The sequence below is a fragment of the Apostichopus japonicus genome, chromosome 15 (assembly GCF_037975245.1).
Source record: "Apostichopus japonicus isolate 1M-3 chromosome 15, ASM3797524v1, whole genome shotgun sequence".
In the NCBI taxonomy this organism is placed as follows: Eukaryota; Metazoa; Echinodermata; class Holothuroidea; order Aspidochirotida; family Stichopodidae; genus Apostichopus; species Apostichopus japonicus.
The window spans coordinates 23323017-23338538 of record NC_092575.1 but is presented as its reverse complement, the minus strand read 5'-3'; the positions used below and the strand labels follow the sequence as shown (position 1 = coordinate 23338538).

Below are 15522 nucleotides of genomic sequence, written 5' to 3'. Positions count from 1 at the left end.
CTGATGAAAACATGCAACATTAATTGGTGATTTTAGTAAATTAAGGGACAAAAGCTGCTGTAACTTGATATAGCATTATTGATGAAGAAGAATGAAGGCAAAACATATTGCATAATTGACTCTGCTATTTTTTTAAACTTCTCCATTTTCTTTTGTTTAAGTTGCTGTTAGAGGACCAACAGTCCAAACTGAGTCTGGGAAACTATACAACATTTCAAGTTACCCGGACATTGAATGACGGCAGCGATTGTGCTTCTTACATCGATCTGATGATGTCATCGCCCGGTGATAGTTACCATCTGATGAAGGAAGAATCAACAATGGTTTGTAATCACCAATGCTATTAAAGTTTGTCTTCTAACATTATATGTAAGTTGACTTGTAATCCAGTATTGGTTACCTAAAGTGGTTCAAAGTGTTATAGCGGTTAGAATATTGGCCCTACAACCACTACTTTCTGGTTAAAAAACCCAACAGGTACTAGAATCTATGCTTAACTTCTGGTGGGCAGTGTTGTTGAGCATAATTTTGTGAGGGTTGTTATTTTCGGTTCATGACTTAGGAAATGAAATCCTTTGTTCTTTCACATGGTTTCACAAAAAACTTCACCCACTATGTTTGCCCTCTGGTGATGATTAATGGGGATGTCTTTTATTCACCTCCCTTTGTATTTGGAGGTAGTGTTCAGATGCTGTGGCAAACTCTCACTTGCTGGAGTGGGATGTTGATTAGGTGGCTGTCCTGTGAGCAGGAATGATTAAGACAATTACAGAAGGATTGATATAAGCGGTATCCATCTTAAATCACATGAATATCCATGGCTCGACTTTGTTTCTGTAGGGTTCCTACCCCATGTGACAAAATTAACCTAAGATGTTGTTATGGAATTCTTCATTACAATATACAGTAAAGTACAATCTTCACCAGCTGCCAATGAAATGTAAGGATTTGTATTTGTCCACACGTCTTGGTTCCTTTACTTTTCCTTAACTGGTATACCTTATATGTCGCATTGTTTTTTTGCATACATTACAAGCATTTTCATCCTCAGTATATTGAACTTCAATATCTTTCATCTATTAGCATGTAGACATTGATCACCTGTGTGCTGCCAGTAGAGTCTTTCATCAGTTCAGACTTAACCGAAACAACGATGGAGACTCTGACATGGTTGATGTGAAGTTAAAAGTATCACAACTTGAAAAGAACCAGACAGCCCTTATCCTCCAATCAAAGGTGAGTTATGCTTGTTGATTGTCTTCCAGCTGTTTGTGTTCTCATATGTCTCTTCATCAGCGACGTAGCCAGGAATTTGAAAGGGGAGCACTTTTTTGATCGATATGGATTTTCAAAGTTGTAGGCATGAGCGGAGCGCCACCACCGGTTGGCGCGGAGCGTACAAGCAAATTTTTGGTTTTACAAACCCCCAGATGGCCGGAAACGGCCCTTCCCGAGTGTTCATTCTGGTTCCCTGGCTCTTGCTAACTTGAGACACCTCATTCAACATCACTTTAAACGGTGCGGTTAGGTAGGCAATATGTATTGTTCTACGCAGTGGCCAACTGTAGGCTTGTAATAGGCTATAGGCTAAATTTAGCCAATTGCATCTGCCAAACTAAGTAAGTAGTTGAATCTAGAGGCGTGAATGTTACTACGACAATAATCGAGTTAACGGAGCTGACGAGTATTCAAGATCAAATTAGCACTGACAAAATACCATGCTAAAAAATTGACAGTTTTTAAACATTTTTTTCGACACTGAAAGAGGCAAGCAGCCGCTCCCCCTGCTCCCCCCCCCCCCCCCGGCTACGTCCCTGCTCTTCATTACGCGACATCTTCTCTCTTCTGATCAGTTATTTGTTAATTCATGTCCTGTCTGTTGAAAGTCTTGCAGCTATTTACAGGGTGTTTGAATAATATCAGTGCTGTGACTGAATTATGGTTATTCGTTGGCATGATCGCTCATGGATCCTTTTCATTTCAATATTTATGGTGGATGACAATTGAATTTAATTGAATTATAGTAGGCTGCCTGTTATTCAAGTATTATTATTTTTTACATTCTTTCCAGTGATCCTGCTGTACCTAAGTTTCATATTTTGATCCTGTTTACCACTTTGTCTTGGTATTGCTTTTTAATAAATGAGTAACTCAAAATGCAGTGAAATGCTGAAAAAGTATGTATTATTCTACACACAGGTTAACAGCCATGGCAATTTTTGTTTTATTAGCATCTTAAGTACTAATTAAATACTCCATAAATGATAGGTATTTTGTCATCAACATTCCTTTCCTTGGGATTTCCAATTTGAATTATGTGTTATTTTATTCTGTTTCAGCTCTATGTTTCTACATCACATTCCTACTGTAACCTAATCATTTACAGGGTTGTGATATATATTCTGCACTATTGTATGGTAGACATTCTGACATATAAAGTTTCCATTATTCATTTAATTTTTTGTTTTTCCATCAGGTGAAGAACATTCTCTTATCTCCAGAAAGCCAGGAAATTCTTTTCAGAGAACTGCATCCAGGTGAGTTTTTAAGTGGAAGTTGAACAAATGGTTGGACTTGGCTAGTTTTAAAAGTCCACCCTGGCCTGCATGTAAGTGAAGTTGGAACAATAAAAATGAATGCTCTTTATTTTATCTTATACATATACCAGGTTAGTGTGTATTAGTGGAGATGAAAGATTAATCACACATAGAGTACATGAACCCAGGTGAGTGTCTGAGTAGAGGTGAAAAAGTAAGAACATTTAGTTGTAGAAGTAGGCACACTTGAGTGTTACTTATATAACCTTAGTTTATTGGGAAATATATATCAACAGTAACACTTATCATAGAGAGAAATTTCATCTTGCTACTGAACCCAAAAAATATCTTAGTTCTATATAGACCTTAATATTCAGTTAGTATGCTCACTTCCTATTTTGTAACAATAAGCAACCTTGAAGGTGAAGCTGTATACAAGACTAGAATTTATGCACAAGACAAGGGCTTAAAGTTGCAAAGTTGCACGCAATTTGTTGGCAGTAAACTTAACCAATTTATTGTGCGCACCCACGGTTGAATTGCACATTAACATTTTCATGCATGTTTCATGCTTGTGGGCCAGTTGTGTACTATAATATGCATGTTAGTTGTGAACATTGCTTTTTGTTCCAAACTGGCACACAATTAGCATGTGGTTCAGGCCCTCTAATCTGTACATGTGCAATACTTTTTTCGATTGTAAGTAGGTGTTGTTGTTCTCACTTTCAGACTTACACAAATATGAAAAGCTGAAAGGAGCCATTGCAAAGCTTCTAGATAAACAACATTGTCAAAAGCTAGGCATGTATTTTGAGCTCAAGCCAGCAGAAAATGAAACAATTCAGACAGCAGCAGAATCTGGAAAGATGCTGATGAAAATATTGGATGAAAGAGAACTCATCATGCCAGACAGAATGATTGGAATGTATGAAGGATTGAAAGCTATTCACTTTAATAAGGTTGCAAGACTGGTGCTGGAGTACATTGGTACATCACAGGAGAAGATTGGAAAGGAAAATGAAGGAGAGAAAGATGATAAGAAAATGGTTTGTACTTTGCAAAAACTTGTTGAGACTTGAAAGTTTATCTTGAAGGAAAACAAGGATCAATTTGCATAAAATCAAGATCTTAGAATATATTAGTACTGTACTTTCTAATATTTAAAGTATCCTTTTTGCTGTCATGCAAGTCACATAACAGAAGAAGGAATTTTACTCTTGCATTACTAATAAGTCCTCCTTTTACTAATCGTAACAAAATAACAAACATTCAACCGTTATTTTATGCTTTAGTACTCAAAAGTTGGGTTTGTAGAGATCAAGTGAACAGGAAGTCTCTTTAGAATATTCAAATGCAGTAGAGAGTTGTCTATCTTCATGAAAGTGTGATAAAAAGTATGAATTGTATAAACAATTTGTAATATTTTGACATTACTTCAGGTAAAATTTCCAGAGAAACAGGAAATCCTTTCAAAAATGGAACCAAAGTTGTCAGTAAATTTCAAAATTTTGATAGAGGGATACAAGAGACTGGATGTTCAAAGAGCCTTGAAACTGTCACATGGAAAACTGGACTTGGGAAGACGGCTGTTGCTGCTTGCTAAGGAAGAGCATGGTAAAGTACACTATAGTTTTAGCAACATGTGTATTCCTTCTCTGTTTGTTACTTGTACATTTATTCTTTGTCCTATATGACATTCTAAGATCATTACAGTTGTTTCAGTATTTACCAAAATGAATGGTTTTCCTTTATTTCAGTATGAATATATCATTTGCCTCCAAAATACAGTTGGCATGTCAATGCTAGAGGAATATGAGATACCCTGCATACTTATTATTGTTTCTGTACATTAAACATGTCATTAATTGTTTCATGTTTAATTCAATGATGCTAACATTTCTTGCAGATAGTTGATACAGGTCTTACTCTCTCTTTCTCATATCAAATCTGTATTTGATTCTCAAATTTATTTTATTTTCTTGAATTATCTACAAATAGCCAAAAATAGGAATATGAAAACATCAGTTTTTTTCTTTTTACAGAGGTTATTTTCATATTGTGGATTAAAAACAGGGGATTTCATTAACACATGTTTCATGAAAGTGACAAAATAATTTCCTTTCATATGAAATGTATTACTTTTCTCCTCCAGAGAGACTTCCTTTGTTCCCAGGGTCCAATCTTTATAAAGAACAATACTTTGATCAGCACGGAGGGGAGATTTTTATCGCAGGTGTTTGCCTGCGTGTACCAGCTGGGGCACTACACACTGGAAGGATTGTTAGTCTGTGGGTTTCTGCTGACCCTGCCATTAAAGGACCTATCTCAAACAAGTGTCTAAGGCTGACCCCGTTTGTGAAATTTGGTCCAGAAAGCCTAACCTTACACAAGCCTGTCACCTTGATTATTCCGCACTGTGCTATTACTACAACTAACCAGATGGGTATTGATGTGTACTCTGGTGTATTACAAACAGGTATGTTTCTTTCTTTTGTTTTGTGTTTTTCTACTCCAGTGATATTATATATAAAGTCACTAACATTTGTATTATCGACAGAAGTACTGTGCGTATATGAGCTTGTGTGTACCACCTCTTGACATGTACAGTAAACATGGTTAGGCCATAAATTGCATATTGGTGTTATTTGACACTGGGCGTATGGTGCAATATTATATGAATACAATAAAACCTGCTTTTCTGTAGAGGTCAAAGTCTGAAACATTTTTAAGCACAATGATTCATCAAAGGTTGCTTACACCTCATATGTACTATTTAGATCCACTGTGGCATGTAAAAGAAAGTGTTTTGTGCTGGTTAAAAGGTCATTTGAGGTCAATATGTGTCAAAGCCTGAAAACCTTCCAAACCTTCGTACTGCTAAATTAAGACTGGAATGAAAGTCACACTTGATATGTGAAAACACCTGACGACACAAACACAATATTGACAAGGAAGTAACTAAACCGCCTGGTTCTGTGTAATGAAGAAATCAACATCTCAAGAAGGAGGTGATGCCCAGACAAATCATCCTCATTTGAAGGAGGCGTTCCCATTTTAGTTGTACAGTACAAACATTTCAAATGTTGCACATTTTAGAGAGAAATAAACAACATTTCAAAGGAAAATAAAACCCTTCAAGCTTTGTTAAACTTCAGGGTTTTATCAAGTGACCTTGCATCCATTCATAGAGTTAGTAAAATGATATTGCACTATTTTGATGTCCTTTGTTTGCAGTATTTTGTATTTTCTACCACCAGACTGTCCCTTTAAATTCATATAACATGTAAAGTTTAGGATTAGCGTTCTACCTTTCACCATGTTATAAAAGCTAACTATCAAAATGTTTTTAAATTTTCTTCAGATAAATCTGTCAAGTGGAGCTTAGAAAGGAAACACCTCAGCTGCTCTATGAATAGTCAGCACTTTGCAGTTGAAGCTGAGAAACCCTGCCTCATTGGTCTTCATGTCCCTTTCATACCCAAGATGAGGAAGCGTGTTTGTCTTTTACCGATTGTAAAAAGAGTTTCTGATTCGGGGGATCAATTGACAATCCATCTTTGGTTTCATAATGATGACACTCTGGAACATAAAGTAAGTAGGTGATTTTGTCAGCTCAAGTGGCATTGCTAATAATCTGATGGATTCCAGTGTCTGCCAGATTCCAGTTGGTTCATGCACATGATTGTATAGGATTGATGCAGTGTTAGCAATAGCTATTTAAGTTTTCAATAATTTATTGCTAGTGATCATTGCAAACTTGCAACAATTATGTAATTACAGACACATTTGTAAACACACCTTGACCAAGTGTACACAATTTAGACAGCAAAGAATTATATTTCATAACATAATCTGTCAGACTATTAATGGTCTTTGATAATGTATCCTAACAGACACTCTATGTATTAGATATTTATAACAGCTCCCTGATTTATCAAACGATGGCCACCCCAGAGGGGGCGCCATACAGGGAAGATGTTAATTGCTTCCTGATAATCCATAGGACAACTAAGCAGGGTGTGCATTGATATTAATATTAAAATTTACATAAATAATCATATAATATTCAATTGTTTCATTTTCTTAAATTAATAGAGTCTTATCAATGAAGAAATCTACCAACAAAAAGGAACCATAATTCATGATCCTGTCTCCGTTGTACTCAAATCAATGACTTCAATTTTACATGTTAGCGCTAACTCCAGTACATCACAGTGTAACCCACATCCTAGAAAAGTGGTTAGTAATGTTTGTTAAATATTACCATTTATATAATATCAAAATGTATAATGTATTATTATTTATTCTTAGCAACATTTAAGGATAGCAGTTAATTCCTGTTCCACAGGTAATTTGCATTTGTTAGATGAATAGTTATTTGCATCTGTTGAGTGGTATGAGTTTGGTGTTAGCATATGTTGTTATACAAATAAACATTATGTTATTTTTAAATTGTCTGTCATTCCTATGATATTCAATGAATGAAAAGTGGTCAGATGGTCCTAGACGCAGTTTTCTATGTTGATTTCATTCTGGACTAGTCCTTTCTTCGTTCCTCATTGACTGTCCATGTATTGATTATATAAGTACTTTGTGATGTGTGTAATTGTTATGGTCTCTTATTTGTTTTTTGTTTTATTGTTATTGCTTTTCTAAGCTTATAAGAGCTAAAAAGAATATGAAATTGACAGTTTACAGCCTTGTATGTAGACCAAAGCCTTGTCAAATGTCTTTACAACATCTATCAATCTCATTATGCATAAATTCTATTGGTTATTTATAGAGTACTGCAGTTTACTATATATGTGTCCTCTGTGCGACATGGGTCATCTGTGAGTAAAACACACAGCTATATTTACAACTTTCCTTGCATTTTCCAAGGTATACACCTGGATGAAGACAGGCAATTGAGGATAATCCCCCTTGCCCAAATCCAGATCATGACCATCCAGTCGACCAGTAGGCCTACTGGGATGTACATTCTTTAAATTGCAAGCCCATTGCCTTAACAACTTGCCCACCAATGTTCAAGATTCTCACAAGTTTTATAAATTAATAATTAAAAATCTATTGAATTTTCTCTCTTCAAGGATGTTGCTATGGAAACCGTATGGTTTAAGAACAGACACAATGTAGAATTCCATCTTCAGAATAAAGGGATCAAAGATACTGTCAATCTGGAAATAGAAGCAAGATTTGGGATGTCCATAAAGAATCTTTTCCAGTTTAGTATTCAGTTGCAGGTAACTTGATTTTGGTTTCAATTAACTTAAAGCAAATTTGAATACAAGGAGTTTAAGGTTTCACTCTGGATTTATCTTACCTACTGAGACTCCTTTTATATTTACCTATTATTTATCTTGTGAACCATTTACACCTTCTCTAATTAAGTCATTTTATTTTTTCTATTGAAATCTCTACTTTGTTTACCTAACTTGACATACTGATTCCATTATTCAGGTTTAAAATATAATGTTAAAATTTTATAAACAAACGAGGCCTTATGACAAGCTGTCTTCATATCACAAATGTAACACAAAATATCCTAAACAATAAGTATCAATTAGCTATCTTAACAATTATCACTTAAACCATGTTTTTTTTTACACACTGTCAATTGATAGAGGTGAGATATGCATAATCTAATTTGCTGGGAGAATCATCAAGCTTTTCTCTTCATTTTATCTTCACAGATTAACAAACTACTACATATTGACCAAATCACATCTCCATTCCAGCTTGTCCTACCTGAATGTGAGTAATTACATTATTAACAATTTAAGAGCAGTTAATTGATTGTAGGACGCATGTGAAGTGTTGATGTTTGCTTTATAATCCTTCCATATGAGATGTGTACCTGTAATCTTATTTTTCATACAGCAACATTTGACATACTGCCTACAATTCCTAACATATGAGATGTGTACATCTAATCTTACTTTGCATAAAGGAGTCCAGGCTGCAGTTGTCATGTCAATTGGTGAAATATAACTATCAGCTATTTGCAATACTTGATATAAGGAAACATCAGTTTTGTCTCACTGCAGTAAAAACTAAAACAAAATAATGAAATTCAACTACCTGTTTCAAAATGTATATTCTGTTGAGTTTTTATATTGAGTTTCATCGAAAACGCTGAGCTTTTATGTTTTATTTATCCCGTGTGTGTAGAAACAAATCACTGTTGTCTCATGATTGTGGATATTCTTTGCATATACACAGGATTAGTTTAATTCACTTTATATAGAGTAGTGTATTAGAAACATTTACAATTTCCTTCCTTTCAACCTCACAGCCATCATCAAATCTTTTGATCTGCTAAAGCAGAACTTATCAGAACATCTTGATGTAGACCAATCTACCCTGCTGGCAAATATTTTCCAACTTTCTGAGGAAGGAATTACTGATATCAAGAAGCTAAACACACCAGGAACTCTGTTGTTAGAGAAGCTGACCAAAAATTCACTGATATCTCCCACAAACATCACAAAATTGGAAAATGCCTTAACAGAACAAGGAAATGAAATATGTGCGAAACTTGTCAGAGAATTCAGAAGTAAAAATCATGTAGTTGAAGCTACACTGTGCCAAGAATAATGACTGAAATCATATTGTGGGTTATTGTAAGCAAATAATGATGAATACAAACATCATATCACCAGTGGTGCTGTACCCAAGAATTTATTCACTTGAGAGCGGGTAAGGAAGTTGGTGAGACATTTTTGTACAAACAGTTATTTACAGTGAGAGCTTATAACAACAGGACTATAAGTTTAATTACACCTGTAGGAGTTACATGAAATATTCTCCTCCCTGTCTAACATGGTTATGTATATACAGTACTCTATGTGACTATGTCCATATTGATATACTTGCATTTTAGGTAAACAATTACAAGTAACATATGCAGTCATGTCAACATATGTGTGTGTGTGTATGTCGTCCTACTTTGTCAACATAACATCTCAACAGCAGTATTAATTTTAAAAGACCTGATTCTATGGATGTATAGCTTCCCTATTGTGAGTACAAGGTTGTGATTGTTTTGATGGCACTCAAAGGTCATGTAAGTTCAGCAGATAGCAAAATGTGAAATCGCTTAAGTTCTATATCAGAACAATAGTAACTTTGACAGAGGATTTATATGAAAGATGCAGTGTTCTTAGAATCTCCAACAGTTTTGTTTTATGGGGGTCTGAATGTCAATTGAGGTCAACCGATGTTGAAACCTGGCAAATTTTGTGAACATGGTGTTTTAAGAAGTGCAAAAGTGTCCAATCTTCTAGACACCTTTTTCAAATTTCTTTGCTATTTGATAATGTGGATAACATTTGAGTGATGTGTCAGTTTGTAGATCAACCTGTTACTTAAAGATGATGTTTAGTAATTCCCATTAAGATTGGCTAAGTTTAAGGTATATTCTGGTGGCTCAAAACAATTCTTGGAAATTGACTGCTTTACTTTGGTCAAACCACATCCTCATAACTTTGGTTTTTTGTGGAAAGATATGAATTTGTCAAAGTTGATCATAGGAACTTGTGAATGCATTGGAATTAACAGAATGAATGTCATCATGGCATTTGAGCTGGAAATGTTTTAGTTTTTTTCTTCATAGTATCTATATCATGTATGCATAGAAGTATAATAAAGTTAAGGAAAAACTGAGAGCTGATGAACTATCTGGCTTTTCAAAGAAATGTACATATTCACTCTATTTTATTGACAATACATATACAAACTCAGTAATCATTGAGTATTCCTATAGAATCGTTATTACCTGTAAGTTCAGGGTGATGGGAGGGGGACTTTATCAATGCCAAATGTATCTCTGGAGAATGTGGAGGCAACATATTCAGGATACATTACAACAGACAACAGACAACCTCAATTCTCATTAAAGTACAGAGATCATATGGTTCTCATGAAGACCTTGATTATAGCTTTTACTATGGCAAACCCTTTCGTTCATAACCCTTTTCGCTTGCGTACGTTTATACCTTTGTGGAAACAGAATGGTTTGTTGTATTCCTATAGACAGGCTGGCAAACATTAACTCCTAAACATGTATCAAGTAACTCTTCTACTCATTTAGTACATTTAGTAAACCCCAACCAACACCGACCCAAAAGCCAAAGCGAAATTAAACCTGAGGCTCCATTACCCATGGAAACTCACCACTGTTAGGGCATATTTAAGCATTCAAACTAGAGAGTCATTGTAGCTCCCCCCTGCAATTTCCACTTCCTAACTTAAAGTGGGCCTACGATAATGTGAACACATGTACAGTATGCGCAATTTCAGTTAGTTTTAGCGATATTTTCATTTCTCAGGAAAAAGAAAAAAATAATAATCATATAATTTCCATACCGGGAATCGAACCCGGGCCGCGGCGGTGAGAGCGCCGAATCCTAGCCACTAGACCATATGGGATTTGATACGTTCGTGTGTTTTGTATGCCTTAAAGAAACAAACAATCTCATTATTATTAATTACGGTAAATACTTTACTAACAAATATATTCTTAGTACCTTTCAAAAGCGACTCCTTTGGATTGATTCAAACAGTAACGCTATTAGGAACAACACGTTGCTCAACATTTCAATCTGAGCTACTCAAAAATAATCCAGGAAACATTTTCCCGCCCAGAAATGAAGGGAAATAAACCTACCATTTCCACAATTCATATACTTCTAAAAGAGCCTTCTTTGGTTTGATTCAACAAGAATGCTGTTTGAAGGACCATCTTGTAAAATAGTTCTACCTGAGTTAGTCAATAGAACCTTTTTTTTGCTCAGCAATTAAACATTAATTACACTATCATTTCCCATACCGGGGAATCGAACCATGACCGAGGCTGTGAAAACGCCGAATCTTATAACCACTATAGACCACATTGAGTTTGATACTTTATGCATGAAAAGCTGTAATGAAAAAGTACACTTTTACTGTCAAATGTTTGGTGTATGAAAGGTTTAAAAGTATTGATGATGTTTATCTAAATAGCCTGATATAGTTTGTAACTCAATATGAGGAACACTTTTATGATAACTAAAAGTTTCATACACCTAAAATCAACACTAGCCTAACAAGGTGGCGACGCTGACAAAATAAAATGCACATATTTTTTCCATACCGGGAAGTGATCCGTCGATGAAAGCGTCGAGTCATAACAACCAGACCATGTTAGATTTGTTTTTTATGTTGAAAAACTGGAAAGAGCAAGTTTTTTCTAGCTACTAAATAGGGCAAGGTGTGTGTTTTTAGTTGGGTGGGGGGGGGGGAGGGGGGGGTACACCCGTATTAGTAGTCCATTTCCTCCTCTGAAAACCAAAAATCCCCTGACTGCACCATTTCTCCCGACTGAAGATAGAAGGTGAGGGGGAAGGGGTGAGGTGGGGGAAGACATGTGACATAATTTGATACCTTTTTCATTTATACCGCAAAAGAAAGAAGGAATCTCTCTTCTAATTAGCTCCTTAATTATTATCACAGATAGGCAAAATTATTGTAAGGATATTTCCTAGAGAAAGTGTTTTGACATGAACAAAAGGACACTGCACTTCCTACTCCTATGCAATTCACAAAGGAGAGCATTAGCTATGGATATTTCCTACCATAGATGTGGATATGTTGGGTGCTATTTATAGAGTGAAAATGAACATCTAAACAACATAAGAATCACCGAATACTTACTAAAGAATCTTATTAAATCCTACCATCTCACAACAGCGCTGTCGATCGGTTTTTGTCCAATTACCTGGTATTTTTCAAGCTTCGTTGGTCAGATTCGGTTGGCTTTGTGCACAAGAATTCGACATACTGCAAAGTTCGTATTTCTGGCACATGTAAACATTGTACTTACGTACAATCCATGTACGTTTCCTATGTTCTGTAATTATTTGTAGATGATATATGTGTCCAGTGAGACTTAATGGTACCGACGGTGTTGTTGCCTCTGCAGTAAGGTTTCCGTTCAGAAAATAATCAAAAAAGTTTGCAAGCAAATATGAAATAAAAACTGCTTGAAAAGAAGCCGTTATTAATATCATCGTTTACCTTTGTAAAAACGTCTGTGTGTTTATTGCTATGAACAATACATGTGCCATGGAGGAGGAATATGTAATTTTCACTCAAAGCTAAGTTAAAGTAGGCTATCATTTGATTGCTTATTCGCAAAATGATTCTTACCGCAGTTATTAAACATCTTGGTACTATATACCTGGATAATTATTTGTCATCAATATTTCTAAATAGTAACAAATACTCACCGTGGAATCAATGATTTTCTTTATATACCACTTCCGCGAAACTGTCTTTCTAGTGTTGATGGGATGGGATACAAACATTGTACGATAGGCTACATTATTGCATCTATTTGTGAGGGGTTTCGGTTAAAATTCTCGATAGCTCACAACTCTATACTATAATCACATAACGACGATGCACATAAGCTCGAATGTGTCAACTTCCATTCATTGTATTCATGAATAATGAGGAAAACAAATCTAACTCTTTAATACTTTGTCTATTTTTGTGTGTGTATGGGATGGGTATTAATATAATAAAAAAAACTGTCTGAGTAACAATATCAATTGCATTTAACGGATATATTCATTAGTCTCTTAGTAAGATCGACTCCAAGAAAGAAAGAACGAGTAAGAGAGTTCTTAAGTTTCGTTGACGACAGTTGTTCCTAGGCCTAATTGAAAGTATTGTATTTTAACGTATTTTGTTTAGCGGAAAAATTGTCACAAAGCCGATAGCCAAGCAAAACCCATCGCCTTCTTAACTTATTTCATGACAACGTTCACGATATGAATCTTAGCCAAAGAAGAAAGAAAGAAAGAAAGAAAATAAAAACGAGAGAGAACGTATATACTTTAAGTCAGCTGGTGTATCAACTTCATTGCTAATTTCATCGTGTGCCTATGTATGTGTTCGTTAATCAAAGTCACGTACAAAGATACCGCTCATGGCACGATCTCGCGTTTGGCATTCCGTAGTCTGGCCTCCCGTTGTGATATTTTCGTCGTCGTCGTCTTTCGTATTAGCCTCGGTTACGTAGACATGTTATTTAAAGGCCTGCTACAACTCGGAGAAGCGGAGAGACATATATACGAGTCCTTATACATAGCAGATTAGCTTCTTGAGCTAATCATATCGATCCAATGGGACCCAGTGCTTCATGTACGTTGGTGACAGAAGTTACCACAGCCAGTTGGGACATTTTCCTATAATGCTAATACCTCTCTAAAACAGTACTCTAACATCATGCTCTCAAAGCACTGGTATTGTCAGTTCAAACAGTTCCTTACCTTGATCTGATAGAAACATGATATTCATACTGCTCGTACTGACAATACGAGTGCTCTGAAGCAGGGCATAACACTATCAGTATAGGAAAAAATTGTGCCAACTGGGTGGTTACTGCAAGAGTTGTTTCTAACTGGCATATGTTATGTCATTATATAATGAAGATTCTCACAGAACAGCGTTCATGCATGTGAAACTGAGAGTCGTTCCAGACTGATATGCTTTACTAATGGTAAAGAATGTATTGCTAAGCGGACAGCGAAATTAGATGTTCCACTTTTTTGGTACTGCTATATATAAATCAAGGTGTAGCGGGACAATATTCTGGATTTAAACTGGATATCATAAACGCGGTTGATTTTCTATGAAATTCAAAATCACATTCTTAGAAATGTCAATTTCTGTGTTTGTTCTATTTGAATAAAGCAAAATAGAGTACTAAACCACTTGATTAATGGAATAACATGACGGAGAATGTTAAGAAAAGGGGCTAATGTAATGCCTGTTAAATGAGCCTCGTGAATGGAATTGACTATCACCTTTCCAGACTGTGAATTATTTGCATAAAGAGATTCCTCGCAGAAAAGTTAATGCTAAGTTTAAGGATCAGAAGCTTTTACTTTATGTTGTAAATTAAGGCAAAGATATATCTTTGTCCTGTTTCGTGAATTTTCACATTTCTTACACAAAACAAAAATGGAATTAGAGGACCTTGAGGTGTCACATAAGAGTAATTTGTCTACAATCTCCCTAGTCAAGTTTTAAAATAATGTTATGTATTCATTTCGCAAGATTCAGAAGGAAATTTGCATAAGAAATAGATTCGAGAGAATAAGGGTGATGAAGGGGGAATTATTATTTTTTCAATTTTATATCTCTGTGGTTTGCTGTTGACGCATCGATCGTCCTCCTTTCCACAAAGCCAACCTGTTTTTTGTTGGCACAGTTGAATAAATCTTCATTTTATTTTAGGAAATACGCCCTAGGATACACTTAAAATATACAACCATGCAGTCGATTCATCACGAGCAAGATTGTTTCAAAAAAGAAAGCGTTTTTAAAATAGCGTCTCCCTCCCCGCCAAGACTTAACCACATGAATTTTGCCATTGTGTGGCATGTCTAAAATTGAATAGACATGTGATGTATTTACAAACACCTATATTAATGTATACGTTTATTTATAATTCCCCATAAGACGCATGCTATATGGCCACAAAACATTGCACAGCTCAATGTCCACAGCGAAATGGCTAAATTGCAAGTACAATTCGGGACGAGCGCCCTCTTCCCCAAGTGACAAGGTTTACTGCATCCTCATTGGACAACATTGGTAGATAATCGAAAATGTTCGTGCGGGACAATTGTATTGATTGTAATGAAAAACTAGATTTTTGTAGATGATGAATCGGTAGTTTTATTGCTGAATCGGCAGTTTATATTGCTAAAAACGATGACGCCATATTTTCCACGTACGTCGTTTTCCAAACTAGTTCTTATCGTCACTGTGCTGTGTTTTTTATTGAAGTGGAGTGGAGTCGGAGGGGGGGGGGGGGGGGTAATATCAAAGTATTAACTACTATCGTACATCAGAAGAAGAGGTAATGTTATGCAAACCCCGGCATACAATATTGTTAGATTCCTCTGGGACGACATAACATCTTTAACGTACG

General features: G+C 35.6%; 2 protein-coding genes and 1 non-coding gene across 3 annotated transcripts in view; 2 read left to right on the top strand and 1 right to left on the bottom strand.

Moving 5' to 3' along the window:
• LOC139981411 (uncharacterized) overlaps positions 1–10287 on the top strand; it is a 45038-nt gene extending 34751 nt beyond the window's left edge. The window contains exons 9-19 of the mRNA XM_071993783.1: positions 162–323; positions 1084–1236; positions 2477–2537; positions 3267–3583; positions 3977–4151; positions 4690–5013; positions 5899–6128; positions 6633–6776; positions 7628–7780; positions 8231–8291; positions 8833–10287. Of these exons, the coding sequence (XP_071849884.1) occupies positions 162–323; positions 1084–1236; positions 2477–2537; positions 3267–3583; positions 3977–4151; positions 4690–5013; positions 5899–6128; positions 6633–6776; positions 7628–7780; positions 8231–8291; positions 8833–9134 (2082 nt within the window). The 3' untranslated portion in view covers positions 9135–10287. The remainder of the gene's footprint in view (positions 1–161; positions 324–1083; positions 1237–2476; positions 2538–3266; positions 3584–3976; positions 4152–4689; positions 5014–5898; positions 6129–6632; positions 6777–7627; positions 7781–8230; positions 8292–8832) is intronic.
• The window catches only part of LOC139980529 (uncharacterized), a 290788-nt gene that overhangs the window by 38073 nt on the left and 237193 nt on the right, over positions 1–15522 (top strand). The gene's annotated exons all lie outside the window — the stretch shown is intronic.
• Trnae-cuc (transfer RNA glutamic acid (anticodon CUC)) lies at positions 10896–10967 on the bottom strand. The gene has a single exon. It is a non-coding gene; the product is annotated as a tRNA-Glu (tRNA).